Source organism: Kryptolebias marmoratus, linkage group LG19, assembly GCF_001649575.2.
Source record: "Kryptolebias marmoratus isolate JLee-2015 linkage group LG19, ASM164957v2, whole genome shotgun sequence".
Lineage (NCBI taxonomy): Eukaryota > Metazoa > Chordata > Actinopteri > Cyprinodontiformes > Rivulidae > Kryptolebias > Kryptolebias marmoratus.
The window spans coordinates 21,037,614-21,054,494 of record NC_051448.1 but is presented as its reverse complement, the minus strand read 5'-3'; the positions used below and the strand labels follow the sequence as shown (position 1 = coordinate 21,054,494).

Sequence of the window (16,881 nt, the reverse complement as noted above, 5' to 3'; positions counted from 1 at the left end):
GGGGGGGGGTGGAGGTGGGGCGGGGGGGTAGCGAAAGAGCTCTTTGTTTACTAAACATCGGAGCTAAATCGTGATAGGTCTGTGGAATCCTGGACAAATCTGTCTCCTCTTCTACCTTGTCCTCCACACTGATCTGAGGAATGGCAGACTTGAGGCAATGTTGGAGACAGAAATTGCTCCACCTCACCTGCTCCTCGTCATGTTCACAGCTGAAACCAATTGTCATCTCTCCCTTTGCCTTTAAAACCGGTCTCTTTTTCTCCATTCCTGACTGGGTCATTAGGTTCCGTTCCGTTCCTTTCGCCATGTTTGTTGTTTGTTGTTGCCTTGCCTTGCCTTGCCATTTTGAATCTTGCTTTTGTTAAATTCCTTGCTGCCACGCCAGCCTTTTGTTTTTTGTTATATTTTACTTTAATAAATTGGTTAAATTTTTCAAGATGAGTTTGCGCTCTGGGTTCGCCTCAGTCCCCCCCCACTGACAAATGATGTCATTTCCTCCACTGATTCCCTACAATGTCATACGGACGCCACTCCATCCTCAGGTTTTGGGGGGGGGGGTTCAGGGCAGTTAGCTAAATTGCCACCTTCATTTCCCCAGTCTGGGTCTTCAGCTTTTATGAGATTGTTTCCATCGCTATTGCCTGTGGGGGAATCATTGGAAATGGAAGCGCATTGTCGCTTTTTAAGATAACTCTGCTGTGGTACAAGCATTAATAAAGGCTCACTCCTAAAGCTTCTGTTCCATCTCCTGAAGGCTCTCTCATGTCCTCTGCCCAGTTTCTGAAATTTTAAGAATTTTAGCATTTTGCAATCTTCCACGTAGCCATTGCTCAGGTCACTCCTTAGGTTAGGGGCAGCTACACCTGTTGTAATTTAGGGCATCTCCTCAGCATCTCTTCAGCACCTCGGCCGCTGGTTTTCCACAACATTCTCTTCTTATATTCATCCAAATCTCTTATCCGTGCTAGTCGCTCAACGTTCTCTCAGCGCCTAGGTAAGCACATCACTATTAACTGATGGTGGTGGTCTACCTCATTTTTATCCAGTATTTTATCTTGAAATCCAATCTCATCCGCATCATTTTCTTCCTCTTCTCGTCTTGCAAGCTTCTATTTTTCTATTTCCCAATTGACCTTTATCTTCCTGCCTTGCATCAGTGCACCTCTATCAATCTACCTAATAAGTTCCCTTCATTCGCCTTGCACTCTCGTTTTATTTCCATATTCACCCAGTTGGCTCCCCTTTAACAGCTGGCTTTCATCTACCAGCATCCCTTAGCTCCCGTCTAGTAGCTGGGCTTCATCTACCAGCATCTGTTAATCTACTTTTAGTAGCTGGCCTTCATCTACCAGCTTACCATAACTTCCCTTTATTAGCTGGCCTACATCTACAATCATCTAATAACTCCCTTTTTGTCGCTGGCCTTCATCTACCATCATCTAATAACTTCCCTTTAATAGCTGGCTTTCATCTACCACCATCTGTTAACTTACCTTTAGCAGCTGGCTTTCATCTACCAGCATCTTTTAACTTACCTTTATCTGGCAGCCTTCATCTACTGGCTCATTTATGCCTCAAATTTTCAGTCTAAAAGCTTTTATTGCTCATTTATTTTTCCTTGCTAGTCATCCATTACTTTCCCTTTCACCAGAACTCGGTCTTGACCTCGGCACCCTCTTTTGGAGGGGAAGACTCCTCTAATCCTCATCCTAAGATTCTCATCCGAGCTTATTGCTATGCAACACTCACCTCTTCTGCCGGGGTCTGAGCGCCAAAATCTTATGTATTTCATGTCCAAAAAAACTATTTAATTGCAGCTTTTCTCTGTGTGAGTCTCTCCAGGTTGAACTGTCCAGTGGCTTTAACTTTGATTGTAATAAAATGCCTGGAACTGTATTTTTTGATTACAATATAGACGAAGTTGACATTGCTGTGGACCCTCAGCAATATGCATATAGGGACAACCAATCTGATGATTCATACTGTATGTCAAACTGCTTTTTCTGGATTTCAATAATGTATTTAAAGGTGAAATGAAGTGTTTTGAAGCTAACATAAATTAAAAGATAGTCATAAAAGGCGCTTGTTTTCAGAGTCATTTAGTTACATTAAATTAAAATTAATAGTAAAAGATCAAAAAAATTACTATGGTCTTTTTGTCACTTTTTGTGATCACTCAAAAGTGTGACCGATCGAGGGCCAAACACAAGAAGGCCAACAAGGCAGTAAATAGCAAATACAGATTGTGTGGGGGTCAAATGGTTCAGTTCATTGCAATTAATTGTGTAAACTAATGTTTCGGGGCGGTACCGCCCCCTGGAGGGCATTGAGAGGATGACAGGGGGCGCTGGCAGCAATATTTTCAACAAGGGGGCGCTGATATTCTTTTGGGGGGCGTTTGCTTGAAGGTAAAGTTTACACCAAAGATTCACAACAATATCAGTTTAAACTTTGAACTACTTGCAAAAAATATTGTGGCCTAAAACATTAAAACTGGCATGGAAATGCAACTGTATTGATGGTGTTTCTCTTCAGCGTGCAGCTCTGTGCTGCCTTCAGGAGAACGGGACATTAGAGTATCGTTTTTATAATTTGTCCCACATGGCAGTTACTGTATAAACTCTGAGAAAAGAATGCCCTCTTTAGTGGTATTACCCTTGGAAAAATTTCTTTCTCTTGCATGGGTTAATTTCTCTGAAGGATACACTGTGAGCGCACTGTTATCGCAGTGGTTAAACATTTACAAGAGCAATATTCTGTTGTCGGACTTTCCCTGAAAGTGTCCATCATCCAGACACACATTAACACTTTTCTGGACAAGATGCTTTGTTGACATGACTGCGGAACAGCATTGCCAAAGCATATGAACACAAACCAACAATAAAACATAAAATATTCTAAAACCGGAGACCTATGGCTTGACAAGTGGATCACAGCAGCTGCATCAGCCGGTGTAACACCGGATTGATGTCGATAACACCGCTGCAACTTTTCTCTGCAGCTTTGTTTGTGTCATTGTGAACTTTAAAGTCTTATCCTCAGTCACAATCTTTAATTAGTCTATGAATAAAAGCAGGGCTCTGAAGTTTTACGCATTGACATTAAAAAAGAAAAACTTCCCCAAACTGGAAGAGTGGCTCCAACAGATCACAGGAATAACCTCAGGGTTCTCTGTCCAGAAGAGCGCAGTCCTAGGAACAATTAAGATACTGCTTAGAACCCTCAAGCTCCCAGGCCTCTGGTAGAGGACCTGAGCTTGAAGTGAAAGTGGAACCGCCCATGTGGAACAAATAGAGTGAGATACGCATACATAAACACACACACACAAATTGATGCATACATAGAAGTTCTGCTACGAAAAAACAAAAATATTTACATTAACAACAGAAAATTGTAATAATAAATGCTGTCTCTGAAATCATACCTGGTGTTCTCATGTCACAGCTGTAAATCCTTTTGATCATCAGGCGTTTCTTTTTTGGTGGTTTGTCATAGCCCAGCCACCAAGAAGGATATGGGTTTTGCTCTGTTGGCTTTTTGTCCTCAAAATAAAATGAGCATACATACAGCGTTTTGGGTTGTCTTTTCAAGTTTAGATTTTTCAGCCACAATCTTTTTGTTTTCTCGTCTGTTGGTAGGCGATGAAAACTGTACCACTTGTCAAAGGAACACTCTTTGTTTTGGGAGCATGTTCAACACACTCCTGTTGTAGCCACAAATTTAGCTTGGTCTGATTGTTAGTACATCACGAACAGCGCAACAGGTACCCAAGCTCTGCAAGGACATTTTAGTTAACACTATTTGTATTTAATATTATACAATATTCATCAGAAAAGAGAAATGCAATTTCTATGTTAAACGCAAATTAGCAGATTAGCAAGTAAACTACAAACTAGCCAATGCCCTTATGCTACTTCCGGCGTTCACAGGAAATACGACCCATAATCGTTTCCGCAGTAACCGTCCCAGAGACAAGGTGGATAGACAAAATGTTGCATCATTGGTTTCAGATGGGATGCAGTTCCTAATTCTTATTGGACAACAGTATGTGGGGAATAGGGAATAAAGGTTTACACACACAGAGACTCATGCAGCTCAAAGCAACCACAGGCACTGATGACCTGTGAGTGAAATTTAAAAAAAAATCATTTTTGAATCTGTAGTGTAACAATTTCAGTCTGTATATGGTGTCCATCAGAAAAATTGTATACAATTTATTGCAGGGTTTCGTTGTTCAAAACATGATTTGCCTTTATTTTTTAGGCCATCATGGAAACAAAATTGACTATAAACAAGACTGATTCAGTGACTACCTTCCATCCCTGCTATGAAGTAGATAATTTCAGTTACAAATTTACCACAACCCCTGCTGCTTTATGTGTGATATTATATGGTTTTCTAACACTTTTGTCTGTTGTCACAGTATGTGGAAACCTCCTTGTAATAATCTCTGTGCTTTACTTCAAACAGCTCCACACTCCTACTAACTTCCTCATTCTGTCTCTGGCTGTGGCTGACCTGCTTGTAGGGATAGTAGTATTTCCTTTGACCATGACATTCAGTCCGAGCTTTTGTATGTACCACAGAGATGTATTTTGTAAAATACGAAGCAGCTTTGGAATGTATTTTTGCACATGCTCTATTTTACACCTATGTTGTATTTCTGTTGACAGATATTATGCAGTGTGTCAACCATTAATGTATAAATCTAAAATTAGCCATCATGTTGTTCTCGTCATGATTGCTGTCAGCTGGATTGTTTCTGCACTTATTGCAACTGGAATGGTAATACCAAATTCAATAGAAAAATTTTATGAAACAGGTTTTCTTGTTGTTTTAATGACAACCACAGTTGTAGTTATAATATCATTTTACCTTCCACTTGTCATAATATTGTGTATTTACCTAAAGATTTTTCTTGTTGCACAGAGACAGGCACGAAGCATCCACACTAGAATAAAATGTGGAGCAACTGTGAGTAAAATGGAGAGAAAGGCCACAAAAACGCTGGCTATTGTTCTGGGAGTGTTTATTTTTTGTTGGACTCCTTATTTCCTTAGCATTACTTTCATAATGTTAACCAAAAATTCAGCACCAATTTCAGTGACTGAAACACTTATTTGGCTTGCCCTGACAAACTCAACATTGAATCCATTTATATATGCTTTCTTTTACATCTGGTTCAGATCAGCCTTTAGAATTATTGTGTCTGGAAATATTTTACATTGTGACTGTTCTAACACAAAATTGCATTAACTTACTTTTGTTGCATAAATTAATGCAATGTCATTGAAGCAAAATGTCATTTGAACTGGAGCAGTTTTTCCATGAAGATTAGACAGAAAGAAAATAAAAGTCAGTGACGAGCTGTTAGAAGCCTAAGGAGATGTACCTGAAAACATTTGCTGTTGTAACTGATGTAACATATCCCAAAGCATTGACTTTAGGGGTGAATGCATATACAGACATCACATTTAACTCAAATCTTTAAAACATTGTTTCACTTTATCAATTAAAAGTATTTTGAACTTGGGTAACTGGTATAATACTGTCATAACTATATTAATAAGCTATGTAGCATTAAAACAGACCTCTTTTCCATTACTCCTGACCTACCATCATCTACTAGTACTATCTACATCAGTGGTGTCCATTCCTGGTCCTGAAGGGCCACTATCCTGCATGTTTTAGATGTTTCCCTGCTCTTCAGCAGTTCTTCAAGTTCTGCAGAAGCCTGTTAAAGACTCAGTCATTCAAATCAGGTGTGTCAAAGCAGAGAAACATCTAAAACATGCAGGATAGCGGCCCTCCAGGACCAGGATTGGACACCCCTGATCTACATCTTTTAGACTGTTTGATATGTTTATTCTGACCTAACTGAATCTTGACTGTTTTGGGACATGTGCATACACTTGTAGACATCTAATCACTATTATTATATTGTTGTTTTGAAAAAGAAAAAAAATAACTTAATTCATTTCTAAAATAAGACATGTTTGTTTGATTAATTGCTAACCTTTTGCAATGTGAAAAATGAATGTGATTAATCCGTGTATCATTCGTTCTTTCCATTTTCAATTGACTATCAAAAATCAAATAATTAAAAACTGATTGGTTATTTTTTTTAATATATATATATATATATAACACCAAAAACAAAAAATGCCTGGTTTTTCATATTTCACTTTTATGCTAAGATCGGAAATCTGAAACCGAAAAACGGGCAGAAAGACTTTGATTTTAATATTTATTTGGTCGGGTTTAGGTGACTCGGAAGTGGCTGTATGCGGCAGCTAAGGTAATGTAGTGGTTACTATGGCAGCGCTAGAACCACTGATCGAGGACATGTTTAACAACGGTTTGATCCTCGAAACAATACGCAAGTCTCCATGGCTGATGGGTCTGACTGGATTATCTGGTCCTGATTGATCAATATTGAACAAACATAAATATGTAGACGCCTCATTACGTGCTGGAGCGCATTCGCCGTTGCCGCCATGTTGTACGGATCTCTCCTCTCTTTAAGATCCAACAGGAGTAAACACAGTGCGAGCAGCTATGACCGGATTTTATATCACGGGGGATTAACTTTCACAAGTAAGACTGAACAATAATTTTGGTTATTTGACCATTTATTATATTATTGTAGCTAACGTTATTAGGTAAACAACAAAATGCTAACAGGAGGAACTGGTGCTCCTCTCTCAATAGCTCTTTCTGTTTTTTCTTCACATTTTGTAGGTTTCCCAGTAACAAAGATTTAAGGAGGCAATGGGAAGCTGCAGTAAGAAGGGTCAGAGTCGTCTCATCTCTGTAGTGAACATTTCAAACCAGAGGACTTTAACAGGACCAGCTTAGAGATGATGTGACCCCACCTGTCTTCAACTTTCCATCTCATCTCCAAAGAGGAGGTGATTTTTTTATTGCAGTGTGAGACCCTGGAATGACCTGGAGTTTTTAAAGACTACTTTTCCAGGCCTTTTAAAAAAACTGCATGTGTGTTTTTGTGTATTTGTGTGTGCACAGCACACAAAAATATAAAGAAATTCTTGATGAGGTGTATGAAGGCTCAGGATTGTGTGTGTATATGTGTGTAAGAGAGTGAAATAAATTTGAATGAACAATCAAACTTGTTTCTTTATTAAAATATGAAATGTATTAAAATATACATCTATTAATATGCCATACTATATGTCTGTCTTTGTTAAAGAGCATAAAACAAAGTATTTTAGCATGATAACACATATTTTTAATGTGTGAAAGCATCCTGTATCGTTACTACATCTCTGCTTTGTAACAAACCAAACTGTGTGAAAATTGGGTAAAGATTTAGAGTTCTGATTGTTTTAGTTGGACATACAGCTTCCTCAGTACAAAGAGATGAACTGGGGGACGCGTGAAGGACCCGGCCAAGATGGCGGCCGCGCTGACTCGTCAGCTCCAACAGCGCCAGTCTTCGAGGTGTCTATGTAAACAATGTCTATGGTGGCCGGTAACAAGCTAACATTTGTTGTTAGCTAGCGCTCCTTACCAAACTTCCAGATCACCTAAACCCGACCAATTAAATATTAAAATCAAATTCTGTCCTGCTGCCTGTTTTTTCCATTTCGTGTTTTCGATCTTAGCCTAAAAGTAAAATACGAAAAAAATGGTGTTTTTTCGTTTTTGGTGTTATAATAAAAAACAAAAAACAAAATATCCAGTCTGTTTTTCAATATTTGATTTTTGATAGTCAATTGAAAATGGAAAGAACCAATGATACACAGATTATTATACATGGATTGTGATTATTATTTGTGTTCAATTATTCAATGACACATTTTTTAAGCGTTTTAACAAACTTTACTTATTTTGTTTTACAGGAGAATTGTGCAAGTGAAAGAATCTTTGGGCAGAGTGACATATGACCTTTTTGTACAGTCCCCAAGTCTTTCTAGCACCAGCAATCTGAGTGTTCTACTCATGTTATCAAACAAACCTTAAAAGAAGTTTTAGTTGAGAAGTAACTTGTTGTACATTTAAGAGAATTTCTACAGTTTGCACATTGCCAGACTCCTGCCGAATTAGCTGCCTCCTGCCTGACTCTAAGCAAACATTACCACAACCTCAGTTGACCTTGGACAGACCTTGTTCCCACAATGGATTAGGGCATGACAGCCTCCAAATGAGGCTGATATATAGGCTGCCACATATAATTGAGGCTGTATAGTATCTTCTATGGTCAGCCTCCAAGTTCCCTGAAAGAAGGAAGGAAAGTCGAGACCCCCCCCAGCTTCTGATCCAGTGAGGCACTGTGATGAAAAAGATAAAAGAAGAAGCAGTTTAAATCTTGCTTTTATATTTTAATATGCAAGCTTAATAAACAATCTGAATTTCCAATCTGATACTTCTAACTTAACCTGACAATCTAGCAGAATTGTTAACCTTCTTTTGGCCACATACCAGAGTAAATTTACCAAAATATTTTAAAGTATTCCAAATTCTTGCACAAGTCAAACTCACAACATTGAGCCTAAAACCTAAACACACTGTTCAAAGAATTCTTTAGGTTAAAATAAACTAAAATTTTCTATTTCACCTTAAATTACATAGGTAATACTTGATGTGTTTTTGTATCATAAATCCTCATTCAAAGTAACTACTTAATTGTCATGCCATAAAATATTATTCCCAAAAATTGTAGCGTTAGTCTTCAATGTTGTTGTCTTAATTGGTTGTTGATTTGATTTTAATTAGATGATATTTGTAATAAAATTTTAAAAGACAAAATTTTATTTCCCTTTAATTGAGTATAAATATTATGATAAGAGTTCCCTGTAGTTAACAAATTTCAGCTTCAACTGTTGAGATCTGATAATAATACGGTTGGATAAATTTAGTGATCTAATGATTGAATTCCTGTAAAGGTACAATCAATTGGTTTTTGATCAATAAAATGATCTGATTCCCCTGCTTTATTAACAGGTAAATATGTGGTAATTTCATGACAAAGTATCACCTGTCTTTGGTGATCTTCTGTTGACTACAATTAATGATTTTATTTTAAGTTCAAACATCACACTCACCTCAGCCTTTTGTCTAACTTCTTTTAGATTCATCCAAACATGAATTTAAAAAGAAATTTGACAGAAGTCAGCATTGAGTACTGTTGTAAAGTAATCAGTGGCAGGTTTAAACATTTGAACATGTTAACAACCACAATCACAATGATGAAAATTTAGGTAAAAAATTGAAAAGTAATTAAAAAGTATTTTAATGTCATTTGTTACATTATTTTGATAAAGTCAATGAAATCATGAAACAGTCAGATTTCACATGGAATAACTTGTAAAGGTAATTAATTACACTTTCAAAGTAAATTACCCATATTGCCCAGGGCTGAGTTAAAATAAGTCTGTGAATAATATGGGACAGGGGGACATAGGGATAAAATCAGTGCCCCATGACTTAAGGACCTAAGAGCTGACCACAGACATCCTCTAGACATCTTCTAGAACAGGAACCAGCAATTCTCATGTGAGAAGAGCTTGACTGCACCACACCCTAATATAATTTACACCTTCTAGCTAAATAAAATGACTGACCTTCTTGAACACCAATGATCATGACACACTGATCATGAAAGGCCTCTAGAAAGGAGCAACATCAGCCAGCGACCACAAAATCAACTGACTCTGCAGAATAAAAACAAGTGAATATGAAAGGCTTGAAATTTCTTGAAGAAATACATATTGCCTGCTGCCATTCATGCCAGAGGTTTAAACTAAGATCATTTTATGCTGAGAAATACCAAAACTGTTTTATCAAACCCTGATAATATTATGAGGCAATGCAAAATCTTGTTTCCTCTGTTAGGAAACACACTTTCTGACTTTAATCATTGTTGGAAATCAATCCAACAACAGCAGCATCAGCAAACGGCACAATATGATTTCCTGGACATCTTGCAGTGCAATCGTATGTGAGTAGAGCATACAGGAGGGAGCTGAGGACACATCCTTGTGGGGAATTGGAGTTGAGAACAAGGGTAGAGAACAAGACACCATAGATCTTCACAAATTGTGGTTTGTATGTCAAGAAGTCTAAAAACCAGTTGCACATTGATGGTCTTAGTCATAACAGCAGTTTACTGACTGGTGTCTGTGAGATGATGGTGTTAAAGGTGAAATGAAATAAAATATAAAATGAGTTTTCATGTTTTTCTTTTAGTAAAACACTCCAGTGGTCCATTCATCTGGTTTCAAATGTCAGTGGCTTATTGTTTGAGATTTTGTGTCAAGATCCTGAAGTGAGGTGATTGTGTGGGTGGTGTTACCGCCTTGGTTGGTGATGTAGAAAGAGCTGCAGCCAGCTGTGGCAGACCGCTGTAGGATACTGAGGAGGTTACTGTTGCAGTCTTTATCAGTGAAAACGGAAGAAGAAGCAAGTTTTGCTGATTACTGGTTTGAAAACACATTTTTTTGGTCTGTAGTGATTTTGTTGAAAACTCAAGCCTCACATTTCACAGGAGGAACCCCCGAGCTTTACAAAGATGTCACACAGTCTTCAAGGAGTTTCCCATCTGGACAGCTAGAGGCTGCCGGAGCAGGTCAGACGGCGGGAGCCAGTCAGACAGCGACAGATGGCAGTTCAAACCGTGGGAGGTAGTGATTCTTCTATTGAAGGTTTGTATTTCAGGTGGTCTTCTGCAAAACCTTAACTGCACAGTCAGTCACCAAACTTTGGGTTGTAATTTTCAGCAAGATCTAAACTAACCACATCTAGCAAACTTTCTTGTCCTTCGGCAAGCTGAAGAATGACAAATGGAGTTTTGGGTTGGTTTACACCAGTGTTTCTCAACCTTTTTCTCAACCTATCCATTATCCAGGCCTCTTATCCCCCCTACGTTTTTTGCCTGTCTACATGAATAAATCTTTTTTATTCATGGACTTATAAAATATAATACCTGATCTTGGGTATGGCCCATCAGAACATCTCTGTGGGCCATTCTCCACCATTTACTGCCTTAATGAGTTCCCCACATCCTGTGGTGAAGGCCATTCAGATGGATCTTCTGAGCAGGGCCTTGCCCCAAACCTCTTCTCTACACCTCTGTTCCTCTCCCTCATCATCATCATCATCATCATCATCATCATCTTTACCTCTCATTTCCACATTCTCCTCTGTGGTGATTGACTTGCCATGTCTGCCTGCACTACTTTTCCCAAAAGGACACAGTGGTGGTCAGCAAAAATTCAAACGCTCCTGGGTATCTAGGTTCTGTATTATTCCTACCTGATGTCATCTCTGGTCTCCTCTATAGTAGCGGATCACAAACCTCATGTCTGTCTCCCTCATTCCTTCTCTGTGTTCTTCTCCAAGTCTTATGGTGAAACAAGTATTATTTAATAGCTTTAAATAAGTTACACATCTTGCTAATGCACTTTTTAAATATAAATAATATTTTTAAATTAATCACTTGGTATTAAGTGGCTGTTCCTACACTTCCAGCTAACATTAGACCAACCTGTCTCCTTCTCCTGTCTGTCCTGATTCTTTCCTCCATCCTCACAGCTGAATAACATGAACTTTGTGTTCAGGAGGTTTAAAAAATACAGCAGTCAAACCACATATAAAAACATGAAATCTTAATTTTAAATGATATCCTTGTTGGATAAATGATTACTGTCTGAAAAACAAAATAACACAAACAAGTTTCTTTATTTTTCCTGTCATGCTGTGTTCTATTGTAAATACTGATCAGTAAACAGTTTTAACCTGACCATTTCCAGGCCTCCTCTTAACACAGATTTCATGGAAACCTGACAGAACTTCCTGCTGTCTTTCAACCACTTTGAAGAGGCAGAAAGATAACGATGAAATAAAGCTTTTCCGTTTTCTGCCTCTCCATCTTTAGCTCTCTGTCATCAGATGACAACACAATTCAAATGAAAACAATCGTCCTCCCGTGCGTACTCAAGGGGAGTGCGACAGGAGGAGAGGTGAAGGAGCGGAGAGGCACCTGATCAGTGACGTGTCTCTGTTATCGATCATATCATTTACACATGTGCAGAGAGCTGGTAAATACAGAAAATGCAGACTGGATTTTTTTCCGTCATCGCTTTTGAGCACCAATGCACCACATACTGCATACTCATTTTTTGTGCCACTGTGGACACAGAATGGAGCGGGTCTCCTCTCTGCTGTGATATTGACAGCTATCAGTGTTTAGGGAAGTGGGCGTGGCTTACGGCACACTGCAGAATGATTGGGGCTTTCACACAATTAGCCGCCAAAGTCTCCAACAACAGAAAAAAGTCAGTAGATTTGTCGCTAGTCGCTTTAAAAAAATGGCCAGACGAATCTGAAAACTCGCTAAATATAACGACAAAGTCGCTAAGTTGGCCCCTATTGTGCATTAGTTCCTCTTCAAAAAAAGGGCGTGTGTGTGTGTATTTTTTTAACCTGAGAAATACAAAAGTAGCATGTGAGTGTTTGCGCTTCACAAAATGTGTGTCTCATGGTCAATGCGTAAAACTTGGGAGCCCTGCTTTTATTCATAGACTAATTAAAGATTGATGATAACACTTTAAAGTTCACAACGACACAAATAAAGCTGCAGAGAAAAGTCGCAGCGGTGTCAGCCGACATCGATCCGGTGTTACACCGGCTGATGCAGCTGCTGTGATCCACTTGTCAAGCCATAGGTCTCTGGTTTTAGAATATTTTATGTTTTATTGTTGGTTTGTGTTCATATGTTTTGGCAGTGCTGTTCCGCAGTCATGTCAACAAAGCATCTTGTCCAGAAAAGTGTTAATGTGTGTCTGGATGCTGGACACTTTCAGGGAAAGTCCGACAACAGAATATTGCTCTTGTAAATGTTTAACCACTGCGATAACAGTGCGCTCACAGTGTATCCTTCAGAGAAATTAACCCATGCAAGAGAAAGAAATTTTTCCAAGGGTAATACCACTAAAGAGGGCATTCTTTTCTCAGAGTTTATACAGTAACTGCCATGTGGGACAAATTATAAAAACGATACTCTAATGTCCCGTTCTCCTGAAGGCAGCACAGAGCTGCACGCTGAAGAGAAACACCATCAATACAGTTGCATTTCCATGCCAGTTTTAATGTTTTAGGCCACAATATTTTTTGCAAGTAGTTCAAAGTTTAAACTGATATTGTTGTGAATCTTTGGTGTAAACTTTACCTTCAAGCAAACGCCCCCCAAAAGAATATCAGCGCCCCCTTGTTGAAAATATTGCTGCCAGCGCCCCCTGTCATCCTCTCAATGCCCTCCAGGGGGCGGTACCGCCCCGAAACATTAGTTTACACAATTAATTGCAATGAACTGAACCATTTGACCCCCACACAATCTGTATTTGCTATTTACTGCCTTGTTGGCCTTCTTGTGTTTGGCCCTCGATCGGTCACACTTTTGAGTGATCACAAAAAGTGACAAAAAGACCATAGTAATTTTTTTGATCTTTTACTATTAATTTTAATTTAATGTAACTAAATGACTCTGAAAACAAGCGCCTTTTATGACTATCTTTTAATTTATGTTAGCTTCAAAACACTTCATTTCACCTTTAAATACATAACTGAAATCCAGAAAAAGCAGTTTGACATACAGTATGAATCCTGGGCCTCCTGGTGAGTGAGAGCAGGGTAGATGTCAACTGAAACTTTGTAAGACACAGATTGGTTGTCCCTATATGCATATTGCTGAGGGTCCACAGCAATGACAACTTAGTCTATATTGTAATCAAAACTAACAGTTCCAGGCATTTTATTGCAATCAAAGTTAAAGCCACTGGACATGTCAACCTGGAGAGACTCAAACAGAGAAAAGCTGCAATTAAATAGTTTTTTTGGACATGAAAGACATAGGAGTTTAGTGCTCGGACCCCGGCAGAAGAGGTGAGTGTTGCATACCAATAAGCTCGGACGAGAATCTTAGGATGAGGATTAGAGGCGTCTTCCCCCCAAAAGAGGGTGCCGAGGTCAAGACCGAGTTCTGGTGAAAGGGAAAGTGATGGATGACTAGCAAGGAAAAATACATGATCAATGAAAGCTTTTAGACTGAAAATTTGAGGCATAAATGAGCCAGTAGATGAAGGCTGGCACATAAAGGGAGTGTATGAGATGCTGGTAGATGAAAGCCAGCTACTAAAGGGAAGTTATTAAATGATGGTAGATGAAGGCCAGCTACTAAAGGGGAGTTATTAGACGATTGTAGATGTAGGCCAGCTATTAAAGGGAAGTTATGGTAAGCTGGTAGATGAAGGCCAGCTACTAGACAGAAGCTAAGGGATGCTGGTAGATGAAAGCCAGCTGCTAAAGGGGAGCCAACCAGGTGAATATGGAAATAAAACGAGAGTGCAAGGCGAATGAAGGGAACTTACTAGGTAGATTGATAGAGGTGCACTGATGCAAGGCAGGAAGATAAAGGTCAATTGGGAAATAGAAAAATAGAAGCTTGCAAGACAAGAAGAGGAAGAAAATGATGCGGATGAGTGAGATTGGGGTTCAAGATAAAATACTGGATAAAAATGAGGTAGACCACCACCACCAGTTAATTGTGATGCACTTACCTAGGCGCTGAGAGAACATTGAGCGACTAGCACGGATGAAAGATTTGGATAAATGTATGAAGAGAATGCTGTGGAAAACCAGCGGCATACATGGGTTAATTTCTCTGAAGGATACACTGTGAGCCCACTGTTTCAGTAAAAAAAAAATGTTAAATTTAATTTCATACCACAGTGAGCCAAAAAAATATTCATAAAAAATCCATAACTCTTCAAAAAATGACCAAAATATTCTCTAATGACCATACCTACATGTGGAATAATTTTCTTTTTTTTTCTGTTCCTGGATCAAACACATTCATTATGAAAAATTGATAACTTCATTTTTATGATGTCCAGCAAAAAATCATAAAAAATTGAAACTTTATCATAAAATTTCCCAAATATTTTCACATCACTGTGTATATGTGGAATAAAGTTTGCACTTTGGGAAATTTTGACACTCAATGGCTTTTGTACAAGAAATTGTTAACCTCTGTCGTAGCTAGTCATACTGAAATATATTCAGAAATTTGTTGTAAATCAATGTCTCTAAAAAACCTCAAAATAGAGTTGACCATTATTTTCCAATCCACCATACTCTAGAAGTTTCTCCAAAATAAAATAAAACCCGGAAATTTGATGCACTTGTCAAGCCATAGGTCTCTGGTTTTAGAATATTTTATGTTTTATTGTTGGTTTGTGTTCATATGTTTTGGCAGTGCTGTTCCGCAGTCATGTCAACAAAGCATCTTGTCCAGAAAAGTGTTAATGTGTGTCTGGATGCTGGACACTTTCAGGGAAAGTCCGACAACAGAATATTGCTCTTGTAAATGTTTAACCACTGCGATAACAGTGCGCTCACAGTGTATCCTTCAGAGAAATTAACCCATGCAAGAGAAAGAAATTTTTCCAAGGGTAATACCACTAAAGAGGGCATTCTTTTCTCAGAGTTTATACAGTAACTGCCATGTGGGACAAATTATAAAAACGATACTCTAATGTCCCGTTCTCCTGAAGGCAGCACAGAGCTGCACGCTGAAGAGAAACACCATCAATACAGTTGCATTTCCATGCCAGTTTTAATGTTTTAGGCCACAATATTTTTTGCAAGTAGTTCAAAGTTTAAACTGATATTGTTGTGAATCTTTGGTGTAAACTTTACCTTCAAGCAAACGCCCCCCAAAAGAATATCAGCGCCCCCTTGTTGAAAATATTGCTGCCAGCGCCCCCTGTCATCCTCTCAATGCCCTCCAGGGGGCGGTACCGCCCCGAAACATTAGTTTACACAATTAATTGCAATGAACTGAACCATTTGACCCCCACACAATCTGTATTTGCTATTTACTGCCTTGTTGGCCTTCTTGTGTTTGGCCCTCGATCGGTCACACTTTTGAGTGATCACAAAAAGTGACAAAAAGACCATAGTAATTTTTTTGATCTTTTACTATTAATTTTAATTTAATGTAACTAAATGACTCTGAAAACAAGCGCCTTTTATGACTATCTTTTAATTTATGTTAGCTTCAAAACACTTCATTTCACCTTTAAATACATAACTGAAATCCAGAAAAAGCAGTTTGACATACAGTATGAATCCTGGGCCTCCTGGTGAGTGAGAGCAGGGTAGATGTCAACTGAAACTTTGTAAGACACAGATTGGTTGTCCCTATATGCATATTGCTGAGGGTCCACAGCAATGACAACTTAGTCTATATTGTAATCAAAACTAACAGTTCCAGGCATTTTATTGCAATCAAAGTTAAAGCCACTGGACATGTCAACCTGGAGAGACTCAAACAGAGAAAAGCTGCAATTAAATAGTTTTTTTGGACATGAAAGACATAGGAGTTTAGTGCTCGGACCCCGGCAGAAGAGGTGAGTGTTGCATACCAATAAGCTCGGACGAGAATCTTAGGATGAGGATTAGAGGCGTCTTCCCCCCAAAAGAGGGTGCCGAGGTCAAGACCGAGTTCTGGTGAAAGGGAAAGTGATGGATGACTAGCAAGGAAAAATACATGATCAATGAAAGCTTTTAGACTGAAAATTTGAGGCATAAATGAGCCAGTAGATGAAGGCTGGCACATAAAGGGAGTGTATGAGATGCTGGTAGATGAAAGCCAGCTACTAAAGGGAAGTTATTAAATGATGGTAGATGAAGGCCAGCTACTAAAGGGGAGTTATTAGACGATTGTAGATGTAGGCCAGCTATTAAAGGGAAGTTATGGTAAGCTGGTAGATGAAGGCCAGCTACTAGACAGAAGCTAAGGGATGCTGGTAGATGAAAGCCAGCTGCTAAAGGGGAGCCAACCAGGTGAATATGGAAATA

The 16,881-nt window shown here is 38.8% G+C and overlaps 2 protein-coding genes and 1 long non-coding RNA gene across 5 annotated transcripts in view; 1 reads left to right on the top strand and 2 right to left on the bottom strand.

Moving 5' to 3' along the window:
- Nucleotides 1–16,881, bottom strand: part of LOC112451401 — an 80,742-nt gene that overhangs the window by 26,554 nt on the left and 37,307 nt on the right. The window contains exon 6 of one of the 3 annotated variants that reach the window (XR_005234468.1): nt 7,820–8,291. The exons of the other annotated variants lie outside the window; for them this stretch is intronic. The gene's annotated coding sequence lies outside the window, so the exon portion shown is untranslated. Of the gene's footprint in view, nt 1–7,819; nt 8,292–16,881 lie in introns of those variants that run through there. 3 annotated transcript variants of the gene reach the window in all.
- Nucleotides 3,925–5,256, top strand: LOC108247849 (trace amine-associated receptor 1-like). The gene has a single exon (XM_017436216.3). It carries the CDS (start codon nt 4,270–4,272, stop codon nt 5,254–5,256), a length of 987 nt encoding a protein of 328 aa, XP_017291705.1. The 5' UTR covers nt 3,925–4,269.
- Nucleotides 7,820–11,388, bottom strand: LOC119617964. Its single transcript, XR_005234469.1, has 2 exons — nt 10,499–11,388; nt 7,820–10,396 (listed from the first exon to the last, which is right to left on the bottom strand). It is a non-coding gene; the product is annotated as an uncharacterized LOC119617964 (long non-coding RNA).